Raw genomic sequence first — 23,177 nt, forward strand, 5'->3', positions numbered from 1 at the left:
TTAAACCACATAATGCTGCCTATGTAAAAAACAATAATAATACAAAGACGTGTAACTCTCTGCAAAAAAATATGCTTTGTTGGAAAATAAAACATAATTTTGGAAAGTAAATTTTGTCAGTGTATACAATTATTTCCCTGTGAAGTGAGCTTTACTTTAATTTTGCACCAGAGATATGTCACTGTGCTCTGAGCTGATTGATCCAACTAAACTCTGTAGTATAGGTCTCCTGTCATGATGCTTAAACAAACATACCAATTAATTTTTTTTTTTTTTTTTTTTAGAAGAGACAGAGCCACAGTATTTACACTTTTCAAGGAAATGAACTCTGCACATTAAACTTGGATAGGAGAAAGTATATTAAAAAAAAAATAATAATAAAAAAATACTCTCCCACTTTAAGCCATAAATAAAACAGGTTTAAACAAGTCTTTTCTGAATCCACCCTGCAGAACATCATGTCACTTTGGCATAATGTTCTTTAAAGGTGTGGATCCTTAACTAATGATAACTGAAATGAGTTTGTTTGTATACCATGACATCATGGTGTCTTAATGGCATATGTGTCATGTGTGTTTTAAAATTTGATTGAGGAAATACCAAGTCAATAAAAATATTGTGTGCATGTTTCTTTCTTCTTTTTTTAGTAGAAAATTATTTGGCTATGACTGTCTCTAGAAATCCTGAGGTCAAATTTAGTATTTCATCTGAATTTACTCTTTTAACATTTTTCTTTTCATTTAAAATGTTGAAAGGGTTGTAATGGAAAACAGCATTTGAATGAATAATGAATTCTGAAATGTGTCTCATGTTTAGGCATTTTTCATCTGACCTGTGACAGCATGTGCATTTTTAAGGGACAACCTGGTTTTCAATAAGACGCTGCTGCACACAGTAATGGAGAAATTGTACTGAGGGGAAGGACAAGCAATTATAATCTGCTACAAGCCCCACTGGACAAAAAGTGATTTACTTGGAGAGCCACCTTTTTCTGTACTCAACTAACTGCTTGCCAGCCCATTCAGGCCCATGACAGCCTTCCAGATGTCAATCAAATTACCTGCTATTTACTGCTGATTTGGTGGTGTCATTCCTAATATTCTTCCCCTTCTCTGATGACTGGGCCAGTAGTGGCTGAGGAGGAGGAACAGGAGGGAGGTGGGACAGCAGTGGAGCAGAGAAGACGAGGGTCTTTGTAAAATGTCATATGTCCACTTATTGTCCCAGATGAGGCTGGGGGAGGAGAGAAGAGGAAGGACATCTTCCATTTGAGGTGCATTGCAGCGGCACATGCAAATCTGACCCAGGGGAACGACAAGCACTGCTTTTAATGGAGTTCAGGAAAACTCATTTTACAGAGCCGAGACTCAGCAGATAATAATAATAATGCATTACGATAGGATGTGTGTGTGTGTGTGTGTGTCGGTGTGGTCTTCTGTGATCTATATACTGTATTACTGATAAGCACCTAAGATTTGGAATGGCCTAAGGAATGGCTTGTAGCTAATGAAAGAGATGAGACACTAAGGCATCTAAGGCATGTATATATATATATATATATATATATATATACACACAGCTGATTCATATATATATAGTTGCTATCTACAGGAGTTCTTTCCAAGTGTGACAAAAAGAAAAAACTGCGACTGAAATGAAGAAAAAAATTGCACACAGAAGAAAAGAGCAGACAAGGTGTAAAGAAAAAAAAAGGTGGAGCAGGAATGAGTGTCCTGATTGATGTGGTTTGACTCGGTTTCCAACGTGTGGAGACATTTTGGTGCCTTCGGCAGTGAGTTGAGTAGAGGGAAGATCAGCAGTGCACTGTCGAGATGAGCCTTTCAACATTAAAGTCTGCTGATATTCAACTTATAGCATAAATCTCCCTTTTATAGACCTTCATAATTGGACCTTCAAATGCAGGACAGGGAGTTATTTCAAAAGTGTACCTTTTAAACATTCACAGGCTTTATTTTTTATTTTTTTATTTTTTTTAATGTGTTAAATGTTCTACTTGGAGAAATGTTCCCTAAAATTGGTTTACATTTGTTTCTGATATAATGAAAATTGTTTAAGCAGTCTGGAACATGCAGGAAAAAAATGAAACACCACTGCTGCCATTCCTCCCTTTCTGACAGAATGTTCTGAGGGCCGATTAGGTGCGACCTGTCACAGCACTGACGCTGGGTTCTTTGCCACCACACAGACCCCTGATGCTGCTCCTGTCCTGACAAGAACAAGCACAAGCATACCTACAGGCACCACACCTTCTCATCATCCCCCACTCCAGAGACACACTGAACTCTTCTAATCTAGCCTTAGTCATACCGAAATTCTCTCTGTTCTCACCATGCCACTGCTGATAAGTTACCGAGTGTGTTTTGTGCATTGTGTGCAAGGAAGGTTTCTGCTCAGATCTGCTACTAGTCCACAGAGGCCCACAACCAATCAGCTGGTGACTGAAGACAGCAGCAAATGTTTGATGCCCTCCTCTAAACATACACACACAAACACACACACACACACACACACACAAACACATTAAGCCAGTGAAGAGGAAACTTCCTGTGGGCCGCAGGAGAGGCACGCAGTAATCACTGTCTCTCTACTGGAAAATTACCTGAGCTGATTTCTGCTCCAATCTGTCTCTCCTGTCTCTTGAGAGGGGAGGTAGGGGGACACATCCCATCATCTGTAAGCGCAGATGCACACGCTTTCTTGTCCTCCTACCTTTGGCCCATGTGACATCATACCGCAGTTAAGAATTTCGCCTGGCTTTCTTCGTGTGTTATTAGAACAACTAGAATTTACCTAGCTCAGTGGCCTACTCCATGTGCTTTAGGTTTGTCTGTCTGATTGCTCGCCGTATCATTGCACACCACACAAGGAAGCCAAGGGGGCATGAGAGTAGAAACAGAGGAGAGTGAGCAGAAGGAGGGGGATAGAAAGTTAATGTGCAGGATGTGCTGCCCTGTAATGAAGGCTAAGCCCTTCAGGGAGCTTTGCACCCCACCCCCAGACCGCAGCAGTTAAGAGTCTGATTGGGGATAATTGGGCTGGCCTTCAGCTGAAGTTATCGTTCGGCTACACAATCTATGTTCGCTGTCATAAGACCAGGCCTGACCGGACATCTCACAATGCCACTTGGTGTCATAAAAAGCTGGGCATCTCCAGAAAAAAAAAGAAAAAGAAGAAAAAAAAAAATGCAACAACTGACTGCTAATCAACTGGTCAATGACATATAATACTTTCCACTCTAAACAAAATAAAAAAAGTCTAGCTTAAAACATATGGCAAGTTCTTAGAAATGTAGCCTACTTTATGTATTCATTTTTTTGTAAATTTGGAGTGCTGTCAGTACAGAGAACAACGACAAAAATCGGTGTTGCCTACACCGTGTTATCCTCTTTTTAAAATTTGCACCCTGTTGACTGAAATGGGGCAAGTTTTAAACCTGCTTTTAGCCTCTTAACATCCTTGATGTGTCATTACAAGTGCACAGCCAATGTGAGTGATTCCTTCAGAGTGAACACAGTGAATCTGACTGCAGTAGATGTGAAAGATATAAATAAAAATAAAGTTAATTCATCCAGCGCTCATACCTGTATTTATTTCCTGTTTTCGGTCGAAGTCCACAGTACTCGATTGTCGAGTTCACGCGCGTGATCATAGGTAACTAACTAACTGCGTGAACTCGACAATCGACTACTGTGGACTTCGACCGAAAACAGGAAATAAATACAGGTATGTGCGCTGGCTGAATTATTATCATTTTTATTCATATCTTTCACATCTACTGCAGTCAGATTCACCGTGTTTACTCTGAAGGAATCACTCCACATGGCTGGGCACTTGTAATGACACATCAAGGATGTTAAGAGGCTAAAAGCAGGTTTAAAACTTGCCCCATTTAAGTCAACAGGGTGCAAATTTTAAACAGAGGATAACACGGTGTAGGCAACATCGATTTTTGTCGTTGTTCTCTGTACTGACAGCACTCCAAATTTACAAAAAAAATTAATCCTCACTTATTTAGTGAAATTATGACAGCCGTCTAGTGAGAACATTTTACTGGTGGAACATTTTACATTAGTTAAAAAGGCTTAAAAATCGACCAAAACATTGAAATATAAGTTTTTATTTAAATCTAGCGTCTTGCACACGTTTCTGTGATGGGTAGGTTTAGGGGTAGCGGTTGGGTTTTTGAATCATACTAATCATAATTTTTTGAGACACAACATGACATTTTACAGCTTGAACTAATATTGCCTTGCCATTAAAAGGTCAAAATGTCTGATATTTCAAAATATTTCAATTTTTTTTTTTTATGTTTTTGTTTTTTTTTCTGCATTTTTCTGAATGTTGGTTGCACCACATGGTTTGGCTTTGATTTGGTAGTCCTTTCATCCTTTGTATATATGAATTTTCAAATAATTTAGTGGATAATACATATGCAATAGGACAAAGAATTAGTATATAATAGGTAACAGGACAAACAGGAGGTAACAGGAGTGTCACATCATTGACCTATATGAGAAACCAAACTCTAGTAACCTTTTAGCACTTAATTAAATTATCTGCCAATAGTGTAAGTGTACTTAGATTGTGTTGTAGAGGCATCTGTCAAATTAGTACTGGCACACTCTATACAGTATAATGAGATAAGGCACACACTCACAATCAATTGCACAGAATGTGTTTGCATGTTCTAAAACCTGTTAATATATACAGATATTGGCAGCTGAATGACTGAAGATACAGGGCTTGTCACTAAGCACAAAGGGAAGTGTGCCCCACACAGGTTATTCTCAGGGTGTTTTGTTATTCGTTTCTCTTTCTCTGTGTGTGACTGGAGGTGAGTAAGCGGCATGCTATGGAACAACACACAGCAGCACAAGCAATCAGGAGGGTTCAGGAGCCTTTTTCCGCCCCTGACCTGGAAAGTGCACATCAGCACTCGCACTCAGCTGCTGCACTGTTCCGACCTTAACATGCCGACGGGGGGAGTGATAGGGGAAGGGGGTGTCCAGCTTTTTGTTTTGAATGGCAGGAAATCCCTGAGAATGTTTTCTGTACTCCTGGTGACAATCGGTAAAGGAGAGAGAGAGGGAGAGTAATATATATATAGAGAGAGAAAGGCCAAGTTTTGCCCCTTTTACCTTCCCCTCCTTCTTGCCCCAAGTTGTCTGGGAGAGGCAAGTAAACATGCCCTTAAACTCACAAAAACACACACACATTCACAGTTACTCCTCCCAGATTTCTCTTTCTCCAGCAGATTTCCCGTGGTTTGCAGGAGTGGCTGTGTTGCTGTGTGCTGGGGAGGATGGAATGCTTTATTCCCGATCAGACGCGTGGAGGTGTTGGACAGAAGCACCAGTACTGTGCATGCCAGGGGTGCCGCCCAAACCATTAACATCTCTCTTTCTCTACTGTATCTTTTTACCTTTTCCACTTTCTCTATAACCTTCTCTCTCTAGTTACTCAAGGTTTTACCTTAATTTTCTAAGTCCTTCCCTTTTCCTAAATACTATTTTATCTCTTTGATTGATTATTGTTCTCATTTGGCTCTTTTAATTTCATCTGTCACTTTGGCTGTGTTCCTACACTTTTAGCTGGGCCAAGGCGACACCTTGATCTTTGTGAAGGCATGTGTATGAAACTGAAGGGAAAAAAAACAACTAAATGTTGGATTATGACTCACCAGTTGGGGGCCAATATGCTAGACCTTATACGGCACTAAAAGAGGTGCTGCCTGTAGTTTAAAATCTCTTTTCAAAATCTATATTTTTTTACTCCTCCTCCAAATCTTTAGTACAAGAACTGTCCCAAGAACTTTCAAACCTGTTACCTTATCTCTCATCAACGTATCTCCCTCTTGAGATGCACTGACCCAACCTTTGATATAAAATAGCTATCGCAAAATGAATCCAATCCGTTGCACTTGGGTAAAATGTCCATGACAAGCATCCATTGAAAAACATCCGACAGCACTTTTTGTCCACAAAAGTGCTAAATCCGTAATATATTGATACTGTATATTTTCCATTGTTCACGTCAGATTTCGCCTGAACGATCTGCTCCTCATCATTGTTCTTCAATAAATTTTGCAATCTGAGCATCATTTATGTTGTAAAACTGCATATCATTGTATACATTAGACTCACAAACAAATGAGCCCGCCTCAAATCTTTATTTTTTCGAAAGGGGGCGGTAGTTTTATTTATAATATCCAAGCAGGGCCGTCGGATTTGGTGACGTCTTGAGAGGCATATTCTCCAGCCATTGTCATTGTAGTGGACCTTGACGGACAAACCTTTTAGCCAATGACAAGACTGTTCCAACAACGTGTGCTGTTTATCTTCCGCGTGTGCACATAGAGGCATTTTTATGATTATGTACAGCTGTATGGACCATTCAGAAGTCAGATCTCATCTGACAGGTGCACCTGTCACTAGCTGCATGACTGTTATGCTTCTGCATCCCAGACCCCACTTTTTTCCCCTTCATTTACTTAGGGTTAGGATATAAACAAATCCGCCCAAAAACGCCTCGGTTACGACTGTAACCTCGGTTCCCTGAAGAGGGAACGAGCGTTGCGTCGAGAATGACGCTATGGGGAACGCTTTGCGTGATGACGTCTTGAAGCACATGTAAAATCAGTCCAATGGTGTGGCGGAACGTCAGAGGCGGGTGACGTCACGTACCAGGAAACTATAAAAGCCGGCCCGAAACAGAAAACGAAAGCTTCGTAAAAGTCTGAAGTCGAGCTGACAGGCATGAAGGAGATATGGCAAGGCGACGCAACGCTCGTTCCCTCTTCAGGGAACCGAGGTTACAGTCGTAACCGAGGCGTTCCCTTTCAAGGGAACTCCCGTTGCGTCGAGAATGACGCTATGGGGAACGTCTATACCAACGCCTCCATAGCTACGAATGTCTGTCCTGTGTGTAATCTGGAGAGCAGCACTAGGAAGACAAAACATGAGACCCTGGAGCAGAGTCTAGATCCAGAGAGTAAAACCTGACGAAAGTGTGCGGTGAGGACCAGCCTGCCGCATCACAGACGTCCTGTAAAGAAACTCCTGAAATAAGGGCCTTAGAGGCCGCCATACTCCTCGTCAAGTGCGACCGGACAGCCAAAGGAGAAGGCTGCCCAGCCGCCTCATAAGCAAGTGAGATAGCCTCGACCACCCACTTGCTCATCCTTTGCTTAGACACTGGACCTCCTTTGTTAGGGGACCCAAAGCACACAAATAATTGATCACTTTTACGCCACAGGGCAGCTCTGTGGACATACGCGTCTAACGCCCGCACAGGGCAAAGCAAATTATTAGCCTCCTGGTCAGCATTTTGAAAGGGAGGAGGACAGAAGGCCTGCAGGACAATAGGTCTGACCACATTAGTGGGGACCTTGGGGATATAACCCGGTCTTGGATGAAGAAACGCTTTAACCATACCCGGAGCAAACTCTAAGCATGACGGAGCAACCGACAATGCTTGAAGATCCCCTATTCTCTTGAGAGAAGAAATAGCAAGAAGAAAAAGAGCTTTCAGAGTTAAAAACTTCTCAGGAACCTCCTCAATGGGCTCAAAGGGGGCCAGGGACAGGCCTTGTAATGCAATGGACAGGTCCCATGGCGGAACCCTAGAGCGAACTGCAGGCCTCAGCCTCCAAGTGCCACGAAGGAAACGAGATATCAAAGGGTCTTTCCCCACAGACATTCCACCCAAAGGAATGTGGTAAGCACCTATGGCCGCCACATAAACCTTTAAAGTGGACGGGGTCAGACCTGCCGTGAACCGGTCTTGCAGGAACTCCAGCACTGTACCAATTGGGCAGTTAACTGGGTCCAACCGACGGTCACTACACCAAGAAGTGAAGACTCTCCACTTCAGGGCATAAAGTTTCCTCGTGGAGGGAGCTCTGGACTGAAGAATGGTCTCCACAACCTCAGTTGAGAGACCTGACTCTATGAGCTGGGCCCCCTCAGAGGCCAAGCCCACAGGTTCCACAGTTCTGGGCGGGGGTGAAATATCGAGCCCTCCGCCTGGGACAGAAGGTCCCTCCTGACGGGTAGCTCCAGAGGAGGCCCGTCGAGGAGCGACACAAGATCGGGAAACCATACTCTGCCCGGCCAGCGCGGGGCTATAAGAAGCAGGCAAACCCAGTCCCTGCGAACTCTCTCCAGAACTCCCGGGAGCAGAGCAACTGGGGGAAAAGCGTACAGACGTAGCCTCGGCCACGTCTGCACCATAGCATCCAGTCCCAGAGGAGCTGGATGCGTGAGGGAGAACCAAAGTGGACAGTGAGACGTCTCTCGAGACGCAAACAGATCCACTTGAGCTTGGCCAAACTCCCTCCATATCAGCTCCACCACCTCGGGGTGGAGCCTCCATTCCCCGGGCCTCGGCCCCTGTCTCGACAGAGTGTCTGCTCCTATATTCTGGACCCCGGGGATGTAAGCTGCCCTGAGTGACAGTAACTTCCCCTGGGACCACAAGAGGATATGGCGTGCCAAGTTGGATAACGGGCGCGAGCGCAAACCCCCTTGGTGGTTGATATAGGCGACTACCGACGTGTTGTCCGTGTGTACTAACACATGGTGTCCCCTGAGATCTGTGATAAAGCTCCTCAGAGCCCGGAAGACAGCTAACATCTCTAGGCGATTGATATGCCAGGAACGATGATGGTCTTCCCACAGACCTTGAGATGAGCGACCCTCCAGGATCGCTCCCCAACCCGTGAGGGAAGCATCCGTCGTTAGCAGTTTGCGACGACAAGGAGCTCCCAACACTGGGCCCTGGGACAGGAACCAAGGTTTCTTCCACATAACCAGGGCACGTAAGCATCGCCGCGTGACCTTGATTGTGCGAAATGGGTTGCCCCTCGGGGAAAACCCCCTGGTCCTGAGCCACCACTGCAGGGGCCTCATGTGCAGCAGTCCAAAAGGTATCACGTTGGAAGCTGCTGCCATGAGACCCAACAGTCTCTGGAACTGTTTGACAGTGAGTAGCTGGCCTAGCTTTACACTTTTCACAGCTGCAAGGATGGACTCTATACGTGGCGGTGACAGGCGCGCCTGCATCGACACTGAGTCCCAAACCACGCCTAAAAAGGTGGTCCTCTGGAGTGGAGAAAGCACACTCTTCTTGGCGTTCAGCCGTAACCCCAACTCTTTCATGTGTGCGAGAACAACATCTCGATGTTGAACCGCCAACTGATGCGACTGAGCTAAAATCAACCAATCGTCGATGTAGTTCATGATGCGAATACCCTGGAGGCGCAGCGGCGCCAGAGCTGCATCCATGCATTTGGTGAAAGTGCGGGGTGATAAAGCTAGGCCGAATGGAAGAACACGATATTGGTATGCTTTGCCCCCGAAAGCAAACCTCAGGAACTTCCAATGACACGGACGGATGGAAATATGGAAATATGCGTCCTTGAGGTCTATCGTGACAAACCAGTCCTCGGACCTGATCTGTGGCACGATCTGTCTCAATGTTAACATTTTGAACTTGAGTTGCATGACTGACTCGTTCAGAACTCGAAGATCTAAAATGGGACGCAATCCCCCGTCCTTCTTCGGAACTATGAAGTACCGGCTGTAAAACCCGGTTTCCCTGTTGGAGGGGGGTACACATTCTATGGCCCCTTTCTCTAACAGAGTGTTTACTTCCTGTTCCATAACCAGAACCTGCTCGGGGCCCACCACTGTGGGCAGGACCCCCATAAACCGAGGTGGGCGTTTTTTGAATTGTATCTGATACCCTTTTTCCACGGTCTGCAGGACCCAACGAGAAACATTCGACAGTAGCTTCCACGCTGTCAAAGATTCTACTAGAGGTACCAGCCTCTCGAGACTGGTTTCTGGATTTCGTTGTTGTTGAGTAGTCAATTCGTCGCCCTGTAACGGCGCACCGGCAGGGAACGACCGAACAGACTGCTCTAACACCCTCCTCGGAGGGGGCGGGCATCCCGAGGCCACTACGTTTCCGGGTGGTCCTTGAGATATGTGCTCGCCGGAGACCGCTGCGCCCTGTAACACCTGAGGCGGCAGGGTTGGCAGAACGGTCCCCTGAGGGTACCGAAGAGAGACGGGCACCGTAAAAAGAGGTGTTAACCGCTCTGCTTCGGGGGGGACTACCCTCATTTGTCCTGAGCCCTCGGACGTCAGGACTTTTTCCCAGCAGCCTTCTTGGCGGTAATGACGGTCCGCAGATCCGTCTTACCCCTCAAAGACTGCTGGGTTTGAGCGCGCCCTCCGTGTCCCCGTGACTTTTGTGGGGGAGCACGGGAGGACACACTCTGTTTTTGAGTGGCACGATGTTCAGCGCTTTTTTTAGAGGAGTGAGGCTGCTCCCGCTCAGCAGCCTCATAAAAAGAACGGCGGGGAAGAAGTTTTTGAAGAGCTGCTGCTTGCTTAGAAGCTTCTTGAGATTTTGCAACCGCACTGCTGACTGCATCGCCAAACAAACCAACAGTGGAGACCGGAGCATCTAACAGAACATGCTTTTCTCTATCCTTAATATCGCTCAGATTGAGCCACAGATGCCTCTCAGTGGCCACCAGGGCTGCCATAGACCGCCCGATTGATTTAGCGGTCTCCTTGGTGGCCCTGAGAGACAAATCTGTAGCCCTGCGTAGTTCTGCCACAGTATCAGGACCAATTCCCCCGCCCTCCTCTAAATCACCCAACAATTCAGCCTGATAGGCTTGCATAATGGACATCGTATGCAGACACGCTGCTGCCTGACCAGCGGCTGCATATGATTTATGAACCAGGGAAGATGTCATTTTTACTGGTTTAGATGGAAGTGTAGGAGTCTTCAGGGAAGATGCCGTTGCTGGAGAGAGATAGCTCGCGAGCGTCTCTTCCACCTTCGGCATCTCCCCATAACCATGCTCTTTATATTTATGAATTGAAGAGTAGTGGGACGTGTGTGGTGTAAAAACTCTATATGACACTGGTTTCCCCCACGATCTCGACACCTCGGTGTGGAGATCGGGGAAAAACGGAAGACTCCTGCGCTGGGGCTGCGCACGAGATGGCAGGAAGCGTTCGTCAAGTTTGCTTTTAGAACGAACGTCCTGCCTATCCTCTGGCCACTCAATGGAAAGTCTGTCAACCGCTCTAGTGATCACATCGAGCAGTTCCTCAAACGCGTGAGACTGAGGTGGCGAATCCTCAGACTCAGCTTCAATACTTACAACATCCAACTCCTCAGAGCTGGATAGTTGCAGTACTGGTGCCTCCACCGGGGGGGAAGAAACCGCAGCGCGTGCTTCCACACCCTGATGAGAGGCACTGGATCTGTCAGTAAGAGGCTGAGATAAGGCAGAGCCCGTCTCAACATCCACTGACAGATCCATTTGCGAACCCCAGGTCTGAGATCGCCGCCGAGCCTCAGCCGCGGCGGGACCCGAGCCCTGGGGAACGTGGTCGGGATTGAACCGAGCCAAACGGGATCGGAGCGTACGCAATGGAAGCGCACAGCAATGCACACAGTCACCACCCTCGAGTGCTGACTGGGCATGCTCCTCTCCCAAACAAACAACACAAAGAGTGTGTGTGTCACCTCCCGTTAAATAACGCGGGCAGGGATGAACACACACTCGATACTGCTGCTTGCTCGCCATATCTGAATAAATATATATATATATAGACAGACAACACCAAATAACAAGGACAGATTTCAACACAGAGCGCAACTGAAGACTCAGAAAGCTTTCGTTTTCTGTTTCGGGCCGGCTTTTATAGTTTCCTGGTACGTGACGTCACCCGCCTCTGACGTTCCGCCACACCATTGGACTGATTTTACATGTGCTTCAAGACGTCATCACGCAAAGCGTTCCCCATAGCGTCATTCTCGACGCAACGGGAGTTCCCTTGAAAGGGAACTTTTATTTCCCTCATGAGGATGTGTTAGAGAAGAAGCGAGGAGGAAAATGACTCGGAAATTATATCGATGCTCGTTAGCGGAATGTCTATGTCAGTATTGAGACAATCGATTGTTTTTAGAGATTAAATTATGTCTTTTGCCTGAATGATTGGCCATAATTGGGATATTAGTTTATGTACACTCCAAAAATGTGGGTCAAATATGGACAAACCCAACCGTTGGTTTAAATTAACCTATTGGTTTACACCTTTTAATTTAAACCAATGGTTGGGTTTGTCTATATTTGACCCAAACTTGGGTTATGGGTCAGCATTTTTTAGATTGTATAGCCTCCAAACGATTGCTTTTGGAGGCCGATTGCTGTTTGAATACACCATCAATAACAGCGATTGTTTATGTAACCTAGCTATGTAGCATCTGTTTATTTGTATGGAGACGACTAATTGTTCTGTGATTGACAGGCAATCAATGTACTTTATGTGTATGAAGACAAAAACTGTTTAAAGGCTGTAAAAAAAATTGTTTATTTTTATTTTATTTTTTTATATAGCTTAGGTTTTCTATTAATTGAATAATGAAAGCACTAAAACTTGAGCAGTCTTGAAGTTTTTAAATAAAATAAAAAAATGACTTTTAACATCAAGAAATTGTAATTATTAAATTAAAAAAATTTAAGATATGGCACAGGTAAAATTAACTTTTACAGCTTTCTCTAGCCCTCACATCATTTTGTTACCAAGGGGCATTTTGGAGCTCCAAGTGGCCATTTTGGAAAAGAAACTAGTCAGAGAAAAAGCCTTGCAGGAACCTAATTTTTTGTTATATCATCCTCAAACTTGAAAGATAACTTATTAAGGCTTGTGGCTTTGGACCCAGTGTATGGTGTCGCAGGCTTCTTTATTATTATTTTTTAATGATAAAAAGATGTGCAAAAACCATTTCCATTCCAATATAATTCAGCTTGTCTAACCTTTTATTGTATTTTATTTTATTTTAACTTATATTAATTCTGAAAACTTGAAAAATAAAGCTCCAATTGTCTTCTTTTTAAAGATACCAAAGCTATGCACATACTCCAAAGAGTTTAGGAAATAAAGCCATTTGAGTTCAAGCATGTCATTTTCCTGTTTTGGGCTCAAAAGGGGGGTGAATTTCAAGGGGTTAAAGGATTAGTTCACCCAAAATTAAACATTCCTTCATCAATTATTTACCCTTGTGTTGTCCCAAACCCATAAGACTTTCATTCTTCTTCAAAACACAAATTATGATATTTTTAATGAAACCTGATAAATTTCTGTCTCTCCAATGAAAGTGCAGACGACCAAAATTTTGATGCTTCATTTTAGGCTAATTTAGGCTTCTATTCACATTCATGATGATTGAGAACCATTGAGATTTGTTCTTGTGCATCAAGAAAGTACGGTGGAGCTTCAATTTTTATCACATTTGATGAGCTCTATGCATTGATCAATGTTTATATATGAATAAAAGCCTAAATCTTCCCAAATAAATCTGTTCATAATATAAAGCAATTGTGTCTCTTCAGAAGACCGCTCAATTCATATAAAGTAATTTACAATGTCATTTGATTCTTTTTTAATGAGTGAAAGTTGTGGTGTGTGGAATCTAATGGAGGGACAAACAGGATGAGAGAATATAAAAAATATCTTCATTTGATTTTCTAGCTTCAGTTTTAGCTTCATATCCCACTCCCACCTCATCGGTGTTGGTGAGCGACACCTTCTGCCAACAGCATATACTAGCCAGAAAGCAAGGACACTTCACTGACCACTGCCAGCATCCATCCAGTTGTTTTAGGATGGACTTTTTAGAACAGAATGATCTTTGTCACATGTAAATTTATTCAATACTGTATGTGCCTTGCTAGAGGATAATGGGTCATTGCCTCTATTATAAAGCCACACTGTGAGATAATGAAGTGCATCTGTTCAGGAGCGCTCTGTGAACTCACAGTTGTTAAAACTAGAACTTCAATTACAGTTTCAAAAAATGATTTGCAACATTTAATCACGACTAACTCCTGTAGAACTACTTTTAGAGGTGTGCTTGCATCTGCAACTCCCCTAGTTTCGCACCGAATCATTTGGAGCTCAAACACTGAATTAAACAATGCAGATGTTCTACTGGAACAATATGCTCACGACGTGCCCCTGCAGAGGAGGCCAAGAAGACCCTGTCCACAGTCAAATGGAGCCCCCACTGACCCTCAAATTACATTTCTCCATTGTTATTACTGCTATAAATATCACTGCACACACTTTTATGGCTCTTGTTATCGTCTGCATTATTCATTGTTCAGGATTTTTGAATGATCTTATTGTGTAAGTGCGCATGAATGCACGGTTACAGCCCTCATATTTATTTACATGTGTATGGCTCGTTCGAGCGCTTGTTTTATTTCGCTTTTTTAATGAGCAACAAAGTGCTGGCAGAGGAGTAAATGTGACTCAAGCCAATAAAGCTGATTGAATAAAAGCAGATGTCTGTCTGCAATTAAAGCGCTTTTCATAAAATCTGCAGAGCAGGCCAATCAGCTCAGTGCCAAAAGGGACTTTGATATCACCTGTGCTGGAAGATATGACAGCAGTATATGGGAGGGACGAGGGGCCCAGAACAGAGGACAGGAAAGACATTAAAGACAGATTATTAGACGCGTATGTCAAAACCTGCAACATTTGAAAGAAGCCCCTGCCCAAGCCTCCACCCTCTCTATATCCCCCTTCACAAGGTGTCTGAGCTTGTAAGATGGTGTGACTAAAGTTAGGAGGGAACAAGCAGAGGGTGAGTCACACTGCAGACGTGTCTCTATTGAGTGCAGGATGAACCAATCAAAGACATTGAGTCCTACCCTGCAAACAACATCAAAAGAGCACAGAGAGACAAGTAGGTGTTACTCGAAAGTGAGAAAAGTGAGCAAAATGGCATGTGGAAAAAATGTCTGCAAATTATGCATATTTTACTCTGACATTCAATGCTTCCAGATGATGGGCATCAGAGCTGTCCGGTGCAGGTAGTGAGGGTAACCATCTCTCTCTCTAGGCTGTGGACATATGAGGCTCTAATGACGGGCTTGCATGGTTAACGCATCCTTTTAGCGCATTGCGACTCAAGTGGGTGGAAGTGAGTTAAGAGCAGGAGCAGGAGTGTAAAGGTAATTGAGTTGTAATCCTGACATACGCAGTTGAGTGACAGGTAGTGCCATGCTAACGCTACAGCGACGCCAAACTCTGGCCTTTCAGAGCATCAATAAGGCCCCATTGAACACATTAGGAGGAAATGAGTGCCTCTCTTCTCACATCTGTCGACTCAGCAGGCCTGGACAACACAAGAGGACGCTGTAGAATACACGATTGGAGAAAGATATGGATAAGGGCTGATTTGTGACACTCGTGTCACCTTCAATATAGAACGCTCTGTACTTCAAGCAATCAGGGACACAACGCATGAGAATATGGACAGATAAAGAGAGATTGATCAAGCCAAAGCATTTCCTAGCTGTGGTTCCAGACATTTAGGCAAAAAACTAAAATGTATTGTGTTTGAGAAACAAGCAATGTTTTGGCAAATTGGTATGAACACATTTGAATCTGACCCAAGATACACAATGTTTGCTTTTTTCAAATAAACAGTCCTCACCACTACACTCAGCTGAGATGCTACTGGTGACCACTTATTTAAAGCAATCAAAGGAAATAAGGCTTAGAGTATTTTCAAGCTACACATTTACAAATAAATATAAGTTAGTGACATATGAAAGTGTCCACAAAAAAAAAAAAAAAAATCTTTTAAAATTCTAATTTGAACCATTTGGGAGCAGACGTCACAGTTACATCACTGCAGTTGTGCAACAAAAAACAGCAGTAACAAGTGGAGGAAAATGGGCAAGATCAACGGAATGAGAGAAAAAAAATTCAGAATCGGAACTGAAGAAACCTGCGACGATTTACCCTACCATTAAAGCATGAATTTAATGTAAACAATAGATCACGTACTCTATGCAGTTGCAGTTCAATAATATTTAAACCAATAACATTTTACATAGATAACATTTAAACCTAACATTTTTATCTAACAATTCTGACTTTTTTCTTACAATTGCAAGTTTAATTCTCTCATTTTGGACTCGCAAGTTTCTATCACAATTTTGAGGGGAAAAAAAGTCAGAATTGCAAGATATAAACGCGCAGTTCTGAGGAAAAAAGCCATGTAAAAATCTTCATAATAATCATCTAAATTATTATTTAAAAACAATTACAAGCTAAAAACATTTTTTAATGAATATCAGTATATTAATTTATAATAATTATATAAATAGTTTACATTTATATAAATAATATAAACAATTATGACAACTTAATAAAGTTTTCTTTTCAAGAATCACTTTATTTCTTTATTATGATTTCAGGAAAGTTACATCATCCTGATATTTTTTTACTTACACAAAATTAATTTTAATGCAGTAACTAAAAACATTCTTTAGAAGTAGTATATTTAAGTTGTATGGCTTGCATTTATGTATTTTTGAATAAATTGAAAGGACAACAATTGAATGTCATACCTTTGACCCATAGTTAGTTCAAGAGCTCTTGAGCGCATATTATGTTCAAATATAGTATATATTTAAAGATGAGCTAAACAAGTGAGATTAGGTTGTAACCCAGAAAGGATGAATAATTCTACAACTGCTAAACAATGGATGGGGTTTCCCCACAGGTTGTTGGGTAATTCTGAAGAATTGCAAAACAAATAATGTGACAGTGATGGTGTTTGATTGTCCAGCATATATGTGTGTTTGTGTCTTTGAAAGTGAATATGTGTAGAATGAGTGTGAATCTCCTTCTCCGGTGGTATCTTTAAGAGGGGGCTGGCGCATTCCTGGTTTCTGGACTCGCTCAGGGTCACTAATCCCCTGCAGCTGTGTGTCTCTGAGCAGCACAGCACTGTGGAATGGATTTCTCACTGCCTACAAACTAGTGATACATGTAAACCAGTCCCTGCTTCCTCTAATGTAATGCCACATCCCTCCACCCTTTCATGAAAACTCTGAGAGCTGTAAGAGCTTCATCTCTCCTATATAAAAAAAAAAAGGTTAACAACCTAAGCTGGTTTGCTGGCCTTGACTGGTCTTCCAGGTGTTTAGTTAGTTTAGCTGGGCTATTGCATTAATCAGATGTTGTTAACTGATCAACTTTTTCTAACATAGTGTAATAGAACATTGAGAAAGATTTTAAGGTTGCTCTATGACAACGTTGAACTACAATGTTTTCATTAGCTTTCCTGTTCCTTACTCAGCAAAAAAAAGAAAGAAAAAGAAACGTCCTGTTATGTTTAAACATTATATATATATATATATATATATATATATATATATATATATATATATATATATATAAACTAAGACCTTAAATGTTACAAATATAATGAGACATAAAATGAACAAATTTCACAGATATTTGACAAGCAGAAATGGAATAATGAGTGTGTGAACAAAAAAAAGGGGGGGGGGGGGGCTGGGCAATATCATAAGTAGAAGTTAGCATGTGCTGTGGCTACTACAGTGCATCTCATCCTCATGGACTGCACCAGATTTGCCATTTGCTGTGAGATGTTACCCCACTCTTCCACCAAGGTACTTGCGAGGTCTCGAACACATCTGGGTGGACACATGGATACATGTGGTTTGGCACTGCAAGGACGATCAGCTGTCCTTCCTGTCTCCTTGTAGCACTGTCTTAGGCGTCTTACATTACAGACATTGCCGTTTATTGCTCTGTTCACATCTGCTTTCCTCATGCCTCCTGCAGCAGGACTATGGCATGTTCACGCAGGTGAGCAGAGACCCTGGGTATCTTTCTCATGGTGTTTTTCAGAGTCAGTAGAAAGGTCTCTTTAGTGTCCTTTAAGTTGTAACTGTGACCTTAATTGTCTACTGCCTGTAAAATGTTAGCGTCTTATGGACAAGCATGAAAAACATTGTTTAAAGACTTTCCAATAAAGCTCTGTAAAGCTTATTTTGATTTTACAAATAAAAAAAAATAAAAAAAATTATCCTGAAAAATGTACAGTTCTTATTTGCTGGATTTATATAGCTATTTTATGTTTTAAAAAAAATACAAAATTAATGAGATATTTTTAACCATTAGAACTTAATGTGAATAATTATACAATTGAACAACATTGTTATAAAATAGTAATTATTTATGATAAATTAACAAAAAAGCCTACACTTGTCTCACAGCAGTCCATCCCATAAAAAAGTGGACTGCTTGGCTGGCATACTAACCCCCAACCCCCCACAGCGCATTCTTACTCAAGACATCAGATTGGAAAGATGAAGCAATAATTCAAATGGTGACAATGTCAGGTTAGGGGGCTTTTCTCAGGAATGTCTCCTGTACAGACAAGATGTGGTTAATAATGTCAGACTAGAGAGAGAGCACATTAATAAAGTGACCCATGGTAGGAGCCCTCTGTGTTCCCTGCACCGGGCTCAGAGGTGTATCGCAGCAGCTGGTATGTGGAAGGGCAGTGAGGACACTATCCAAAACAAACCTCACACAGAGAGCCCTTCAACTGAGGGAACACTACACAATCCCAAAAATACTCCTCTATCTTTTGTATTTGGCACATATCAGCTCCAAAGAATACTGTTTGCTGTGCAGGGAAATTGGCTCAAATACATTATCACCTTGGCTCAGGGCATTAGAATATTTTTTCAGCACTATAAAAATTGCCTACTAACACCACTTTTGAGAACAAATATAAATCTCCTGTAGTATCCCTATCTCATTCTCCCTGTTAATTTGTTAAACTTCCACATGAGAAATCACATCAGAGTTCTAAGGAATGCAAATGGAGCATTTCCTGATCTCTTCATCATGTCCTCTCCCTTTCCAAACTCTGGCCTTTGAAAAGGACCCAAAGACGCTGCCTCATCCGTTGTCCAGGGGACTTCCCCTGCTAGACCTGCCAAGAGTTTCCAAAGTCGCGCCTCCAAAGCGAGTCAGAGATATACATCAGGGTAGACAGGTATGTCGCCCCCACACACATGTGGATGAGATGATGCATGAATAAGATGACTCACAGTGACTCGCTCTCCTTCTCTTACTTTTTTCCCCTTTCTCTCTCTCATTAGGAACCATGAGCACTGCTGCCGATTGGTAAACATGTTGCAGTTCTGTCACCTAACTAATTCCCCAGAGGAACCAAAGAGCTCTCAGTGCCAGAACTGCTGGGAATAGCACTGTACCATTAGTGTCTTTTAATTGACAGAATGTTGAGTTTTACTGCAGGGGGTTCACAGATTTCACGGGGACCTGTCTTTGATCACACAAGATTATACTTGAGGAAGAAAAGTGTTTTCTCTTTTCTTCTAAATGTTTCCCTCTCATCATCTCTCACCATTGGCCTTTGAAATTCTCTTAAGACAGAAAACTATCCCGTCGTCCTGCCGAGTTGCGTCTCAGAAGAGGTCAGGAGGGAGAACAACACATGTGAGGCTCTGAGTTAAACCTATGTCACACCCTGATCATAAGAGCCCTGTGTTTTTCTCTCACTATGAGTGTCAGTTTAAAGAGAGCTCTCACAGTCAGCACTGACAATGTAGAAATGAAAATTCCCCAAAAGAGAGCTGAGGGTTTTCAATGTCATTTGTTATGAGAAAAGAACATAATGGTATCAATGCTTGGCCCCTTCGTGTGTATATTTTTGATTTAGGTGGTCTTGAAACACTTCCAGAGAAAGAAATAGTGGGAACAGTATCTTGTCCAGCATTTGAAATTCTAAGAGTCCCTCTTAAATAAATATCACACACTGTATATCACACATGCTCCAACACACACATTCCACTACAGTCTCTCATATGTGTTGCAACACAGCAGCTTCTGCAGACAAAGGCTTTCCGCCCCCTAATAGTTTAGCACACCCGCACTAACAGTCCACAGCATAACACTTTTGGCTTTTCCTTACCATTCGAGGCCCCTGTTTTACTCTCCCACCACAGACAATCATCTTTCTTTTGGCAGTGGCCTATAAAGTCTCTTCCAACTGGGACACCACTGTTATTCCTCACTTCTTAACATATGGGGCCAGGATTGAAGAAAAAGTGTGACTAAACAGGCTCATGTCTCTCTCATGTGCCCCCCCCCCCCCCCCCATCGTATCCACCCCCACCATCGTCCAGACTCTCCCTACCACCACTCCCCCCAACCAGATGCATCAGACCTCTTATCAGAACAATGTGTTTCTACTTTTCTAATCTACATAATTTATTAAGGTCAAAAAGAGGGGAACAAAGCCATGTACAATATTATGTTTTGGCTTTATGGGTGTTGTTGAAATGAACACCATTGCCCTGAATATATCCCACACAGCTCTCCCCAACCACGAAAACTGTACTGGTACAGAAGGAAAACAGGGGGAGTGATGGATTGTTGGAAAAGTGCAGAGGTGGGGGGTCACAAGCTTTGCAGCTTAACTATGCAGAAGAGTACCATGGGACAGTGGTACCAAACAAGACTTAGAGGAGACCTAGGAGAGGCCTGAAGAGGGAGAAAAAGGAGTAGTAAAATGACATGGGTATCCTTGGTGTTTGCAAAATATGAACACATAAAGTAAGTCTCATAGAATGTAGACAAAAGAACTTGGACCAATTTATGTTGGACAAATATAGTTTGAATATATATAGTCAAATATAGTCAAATATAGCATGGAAATTAAGGCCATTAGAATCTGCAGATGTTGTGAATCTTTGAAGAAATCATATATTTGCCCTTAGAGTAATGAGAATATTAAGGCTTTACATTGTGAACATACCATATCTATCAGGGAAGAACAAATATGTTTTTAATGGGCAGGATATTTTTGCTCTGAGAAAAAGACCTTTTTCTTCTCTGAACAAGAGAAGAAAACATTTTCCTCAACACATTTGTGTGGAGTTATGTGTTCAACAAATGGTAAATGTTCCCTTTTACTGGTAAAAGCAATAGAAGATAAAGTAGCTTGCACACTCTCAGGCTCAAAAATAAGCCACTGAATATCTGAAAATTACTCTGCTTGTTGTGGAAGCCAGCCAATCAAAGGTATGCACTGAATGGACAACATCTGCAGGAACACATTTTCTGAAGGCGAGCGTTTCGAAGAAGGAGAGTCGGGAGGGGGGCTTCACCCAAGAGCATGGTGGACGAGGTGGGAGAGCTGGACATTCCTGCCTGATGACAGCCGTCACAGTCACACACAGGCACAGGAATGTTCAGGGGGAGAGGCCAGGACCTGAAATGTGCCGATGGATAAGAAAAATAAGACAGAAAGGGTAAAGAGGCAAGAGATAAAAAAGAACGAAAGAAGGAGGAAGAATGTCACTGCAGCACTTTGTTACAGCTCAGGGCTGGTGATCTGGGAGGGCGACAGGATCTGTAATTACTTACCCCAACCCCCCACCAATAGTAGCTCCAGTGTTCACATTTGTACCCCATACCCACACCTCTCTACCCTCTTCCAGCAATTTCTGTCATACAACTGGGGGGCGAAGATCGCCATAACAACCTCTGAAATGATCTCATGGAATGTGTCTAGTGGCACTGGAATAACCTGAATATGCGCTCCAGATGTGTTGGCTGTCACGGAAAGAGTAAACACATCTGATGGACAACGAATGACTGGATGGCCTCTCAGTTCACCCTGGAGAGTAGACTGAGGAGGGCCGTTATGGTGGAGAAATAGTGTGAGCATGAAAGAGGAAGAGAGTGAGCGAGATGGGGCATGAGGGGAGTGAGGGTGAGAAAAAGGCACCAGGCACCCTGAGGACCTGAGCAGCCTTACAGGCTGTTGGAGAGGCAGGAGCACTGGGCTTGATTCTTCCTGGCCTGTCCCTCCTCTGTGTGGCCTCCGAGGGGCTCCTGCAGCCTCAGCGAATTTCCGTCTGGCACAGACCTGCGAGCTCCTGGGAGCAAACTGAAATATGAACTGCAGGAAGGCAGGATGAGGGAAAGAGAGAAAAGCGGGGTCTGGGATGTGTTCGGGGGCGTCCAGATGGTGGTGGCAACTGATAGTGAACACGGATTTAAATTGTGCACACTGAAAGTATAAAGGCATCAGCCAAGTAGAAATAGCATATTTGTGTGCACTAAAATGCATACACACTAGCAGACATCTGTTCAACTCTTAAACAACTTGGGCGCTTGGGGATGTGTTCTAACTCTTTGTCTGTTGGTTTAGTGGCAAAAGTGTTGGAACTTCTGCTAAAGCCTAAGGCAGATGACTGGTCCATGCTACTTGCTATGTGATACTTCCCTGTAACGTTATTATAACCAGTGTTGGAGCATGTTGAAGTTTTTCCAAACAGAACCACACGCACAGAATGAGGGAGGGGAGCTTTAATCTCAAGCAGACTACTTCAGTTCAGGCACTGCGGTAGATCTGCCTTATGTTAGCGCATGCAACAGCTACTTAAAATGTGGACAACCTAATCCTTGTCCAGTATGTAAATACAGATTTATATGGCTGGTTTTACTAATTGTGTGTTCCACACCCTCTGTAAATTGGGTTGTTGAGCCCCTGGTGAAAGGGACGAGATATGGGATATAGATTCCAGATGTTATTGTTATACCCACCACCTGATGGCCAACTAGTTATGTTTGACAACACACTCTAGATGAATCTGTCCAACAATAATGCTCTTTGAGTGAAGAAAACCTGGAATGGAAATCCCTGATTATAACAAGAAGCCAATCAAGCTGATCAGTCTTTGTGGACTAATAAAGATACAAATGGTCAGCTGAACAATGGCACGTCTCGAAATAATAGGAACTATACCTTTAACTCACAGTGAAAATAGGAAGAAAAGTACTGTATGCACATTTTGGCCAAAATGTGAGGCAACATTACTTGTATCCTTTAGGGATAAGGCAATCCCACAATTTACCGCAAAGAACATTTTCATTCAATATCCTAGCTAACACTCATGTTCTAAGAACGTATTTTTTAAAATTATGAAAACATTATTTTCAAATGTTCTGTGAAAATTCATAACATTCAGGGTTTTTTTTAAAGAATGTTTAAAAAACTAATTCCTTTCCTCAGTCATATAAATATTCTAGAAAACGTTATCAGAACGTTGGACTGTGCCACTGCAAAGGTATGGATGTTCATATGCATGTATGAGCAATGAATGTACGTAAATATGCTTAAGGTTATTAGGTGCAGATTATGAGTAGTATATTTTCCCGTATGTTCCCAGTATTCCTTTGTGCTAATTAGGG

The 23,177-nt window shown here is 42.7% G+C and overlaps 1 protein-coding gene across 2 annotated transcripts in view; it reads right to left on the reverse strand.

Annotated features, from left to right (window-relative positions):
- Window positions 1-23,177, reverse strand: part of bnc2 (basonuclin zinc finger protein 2) — a 278,971-nt gene that overhangs the window by 242,114 nt on the left and 13,680 nt on the right. Inside the window, exon 1 of one of the 2 annotated variants that reach the window (XM_084091388.1) lies at window positions 2,621-2,707. The exons of the other annotated variant lie outside the window; for it this stretch is intronic. Within the exon in view, the coding sequence (XP_083947514.1) occupies window positions 2,621-2,692 (72 nt within the window). The 5' untranslated portion in view covers window positions 2,693-2,707. Of the gene's footprint in view, window positions 1-2,620; window positions 2,708-23,177 lie in introns of those variants that run through there. 2 annotated transcript variants of the gene reach the window in all.

The sequence above is a fragment of the Abramis brama genome, assembly GCF_963993115.1.
Source record: "Abramis brama genome assembly, chromosome: 2".
In the NCBI taxonomy this organism is placed as follows: domain Eukaryota; kingdom Metazoa; phylum Chordata; class Actinopteri; order Cypriniformes; family Leuciscidae; genus Abramis; species Abramis brama.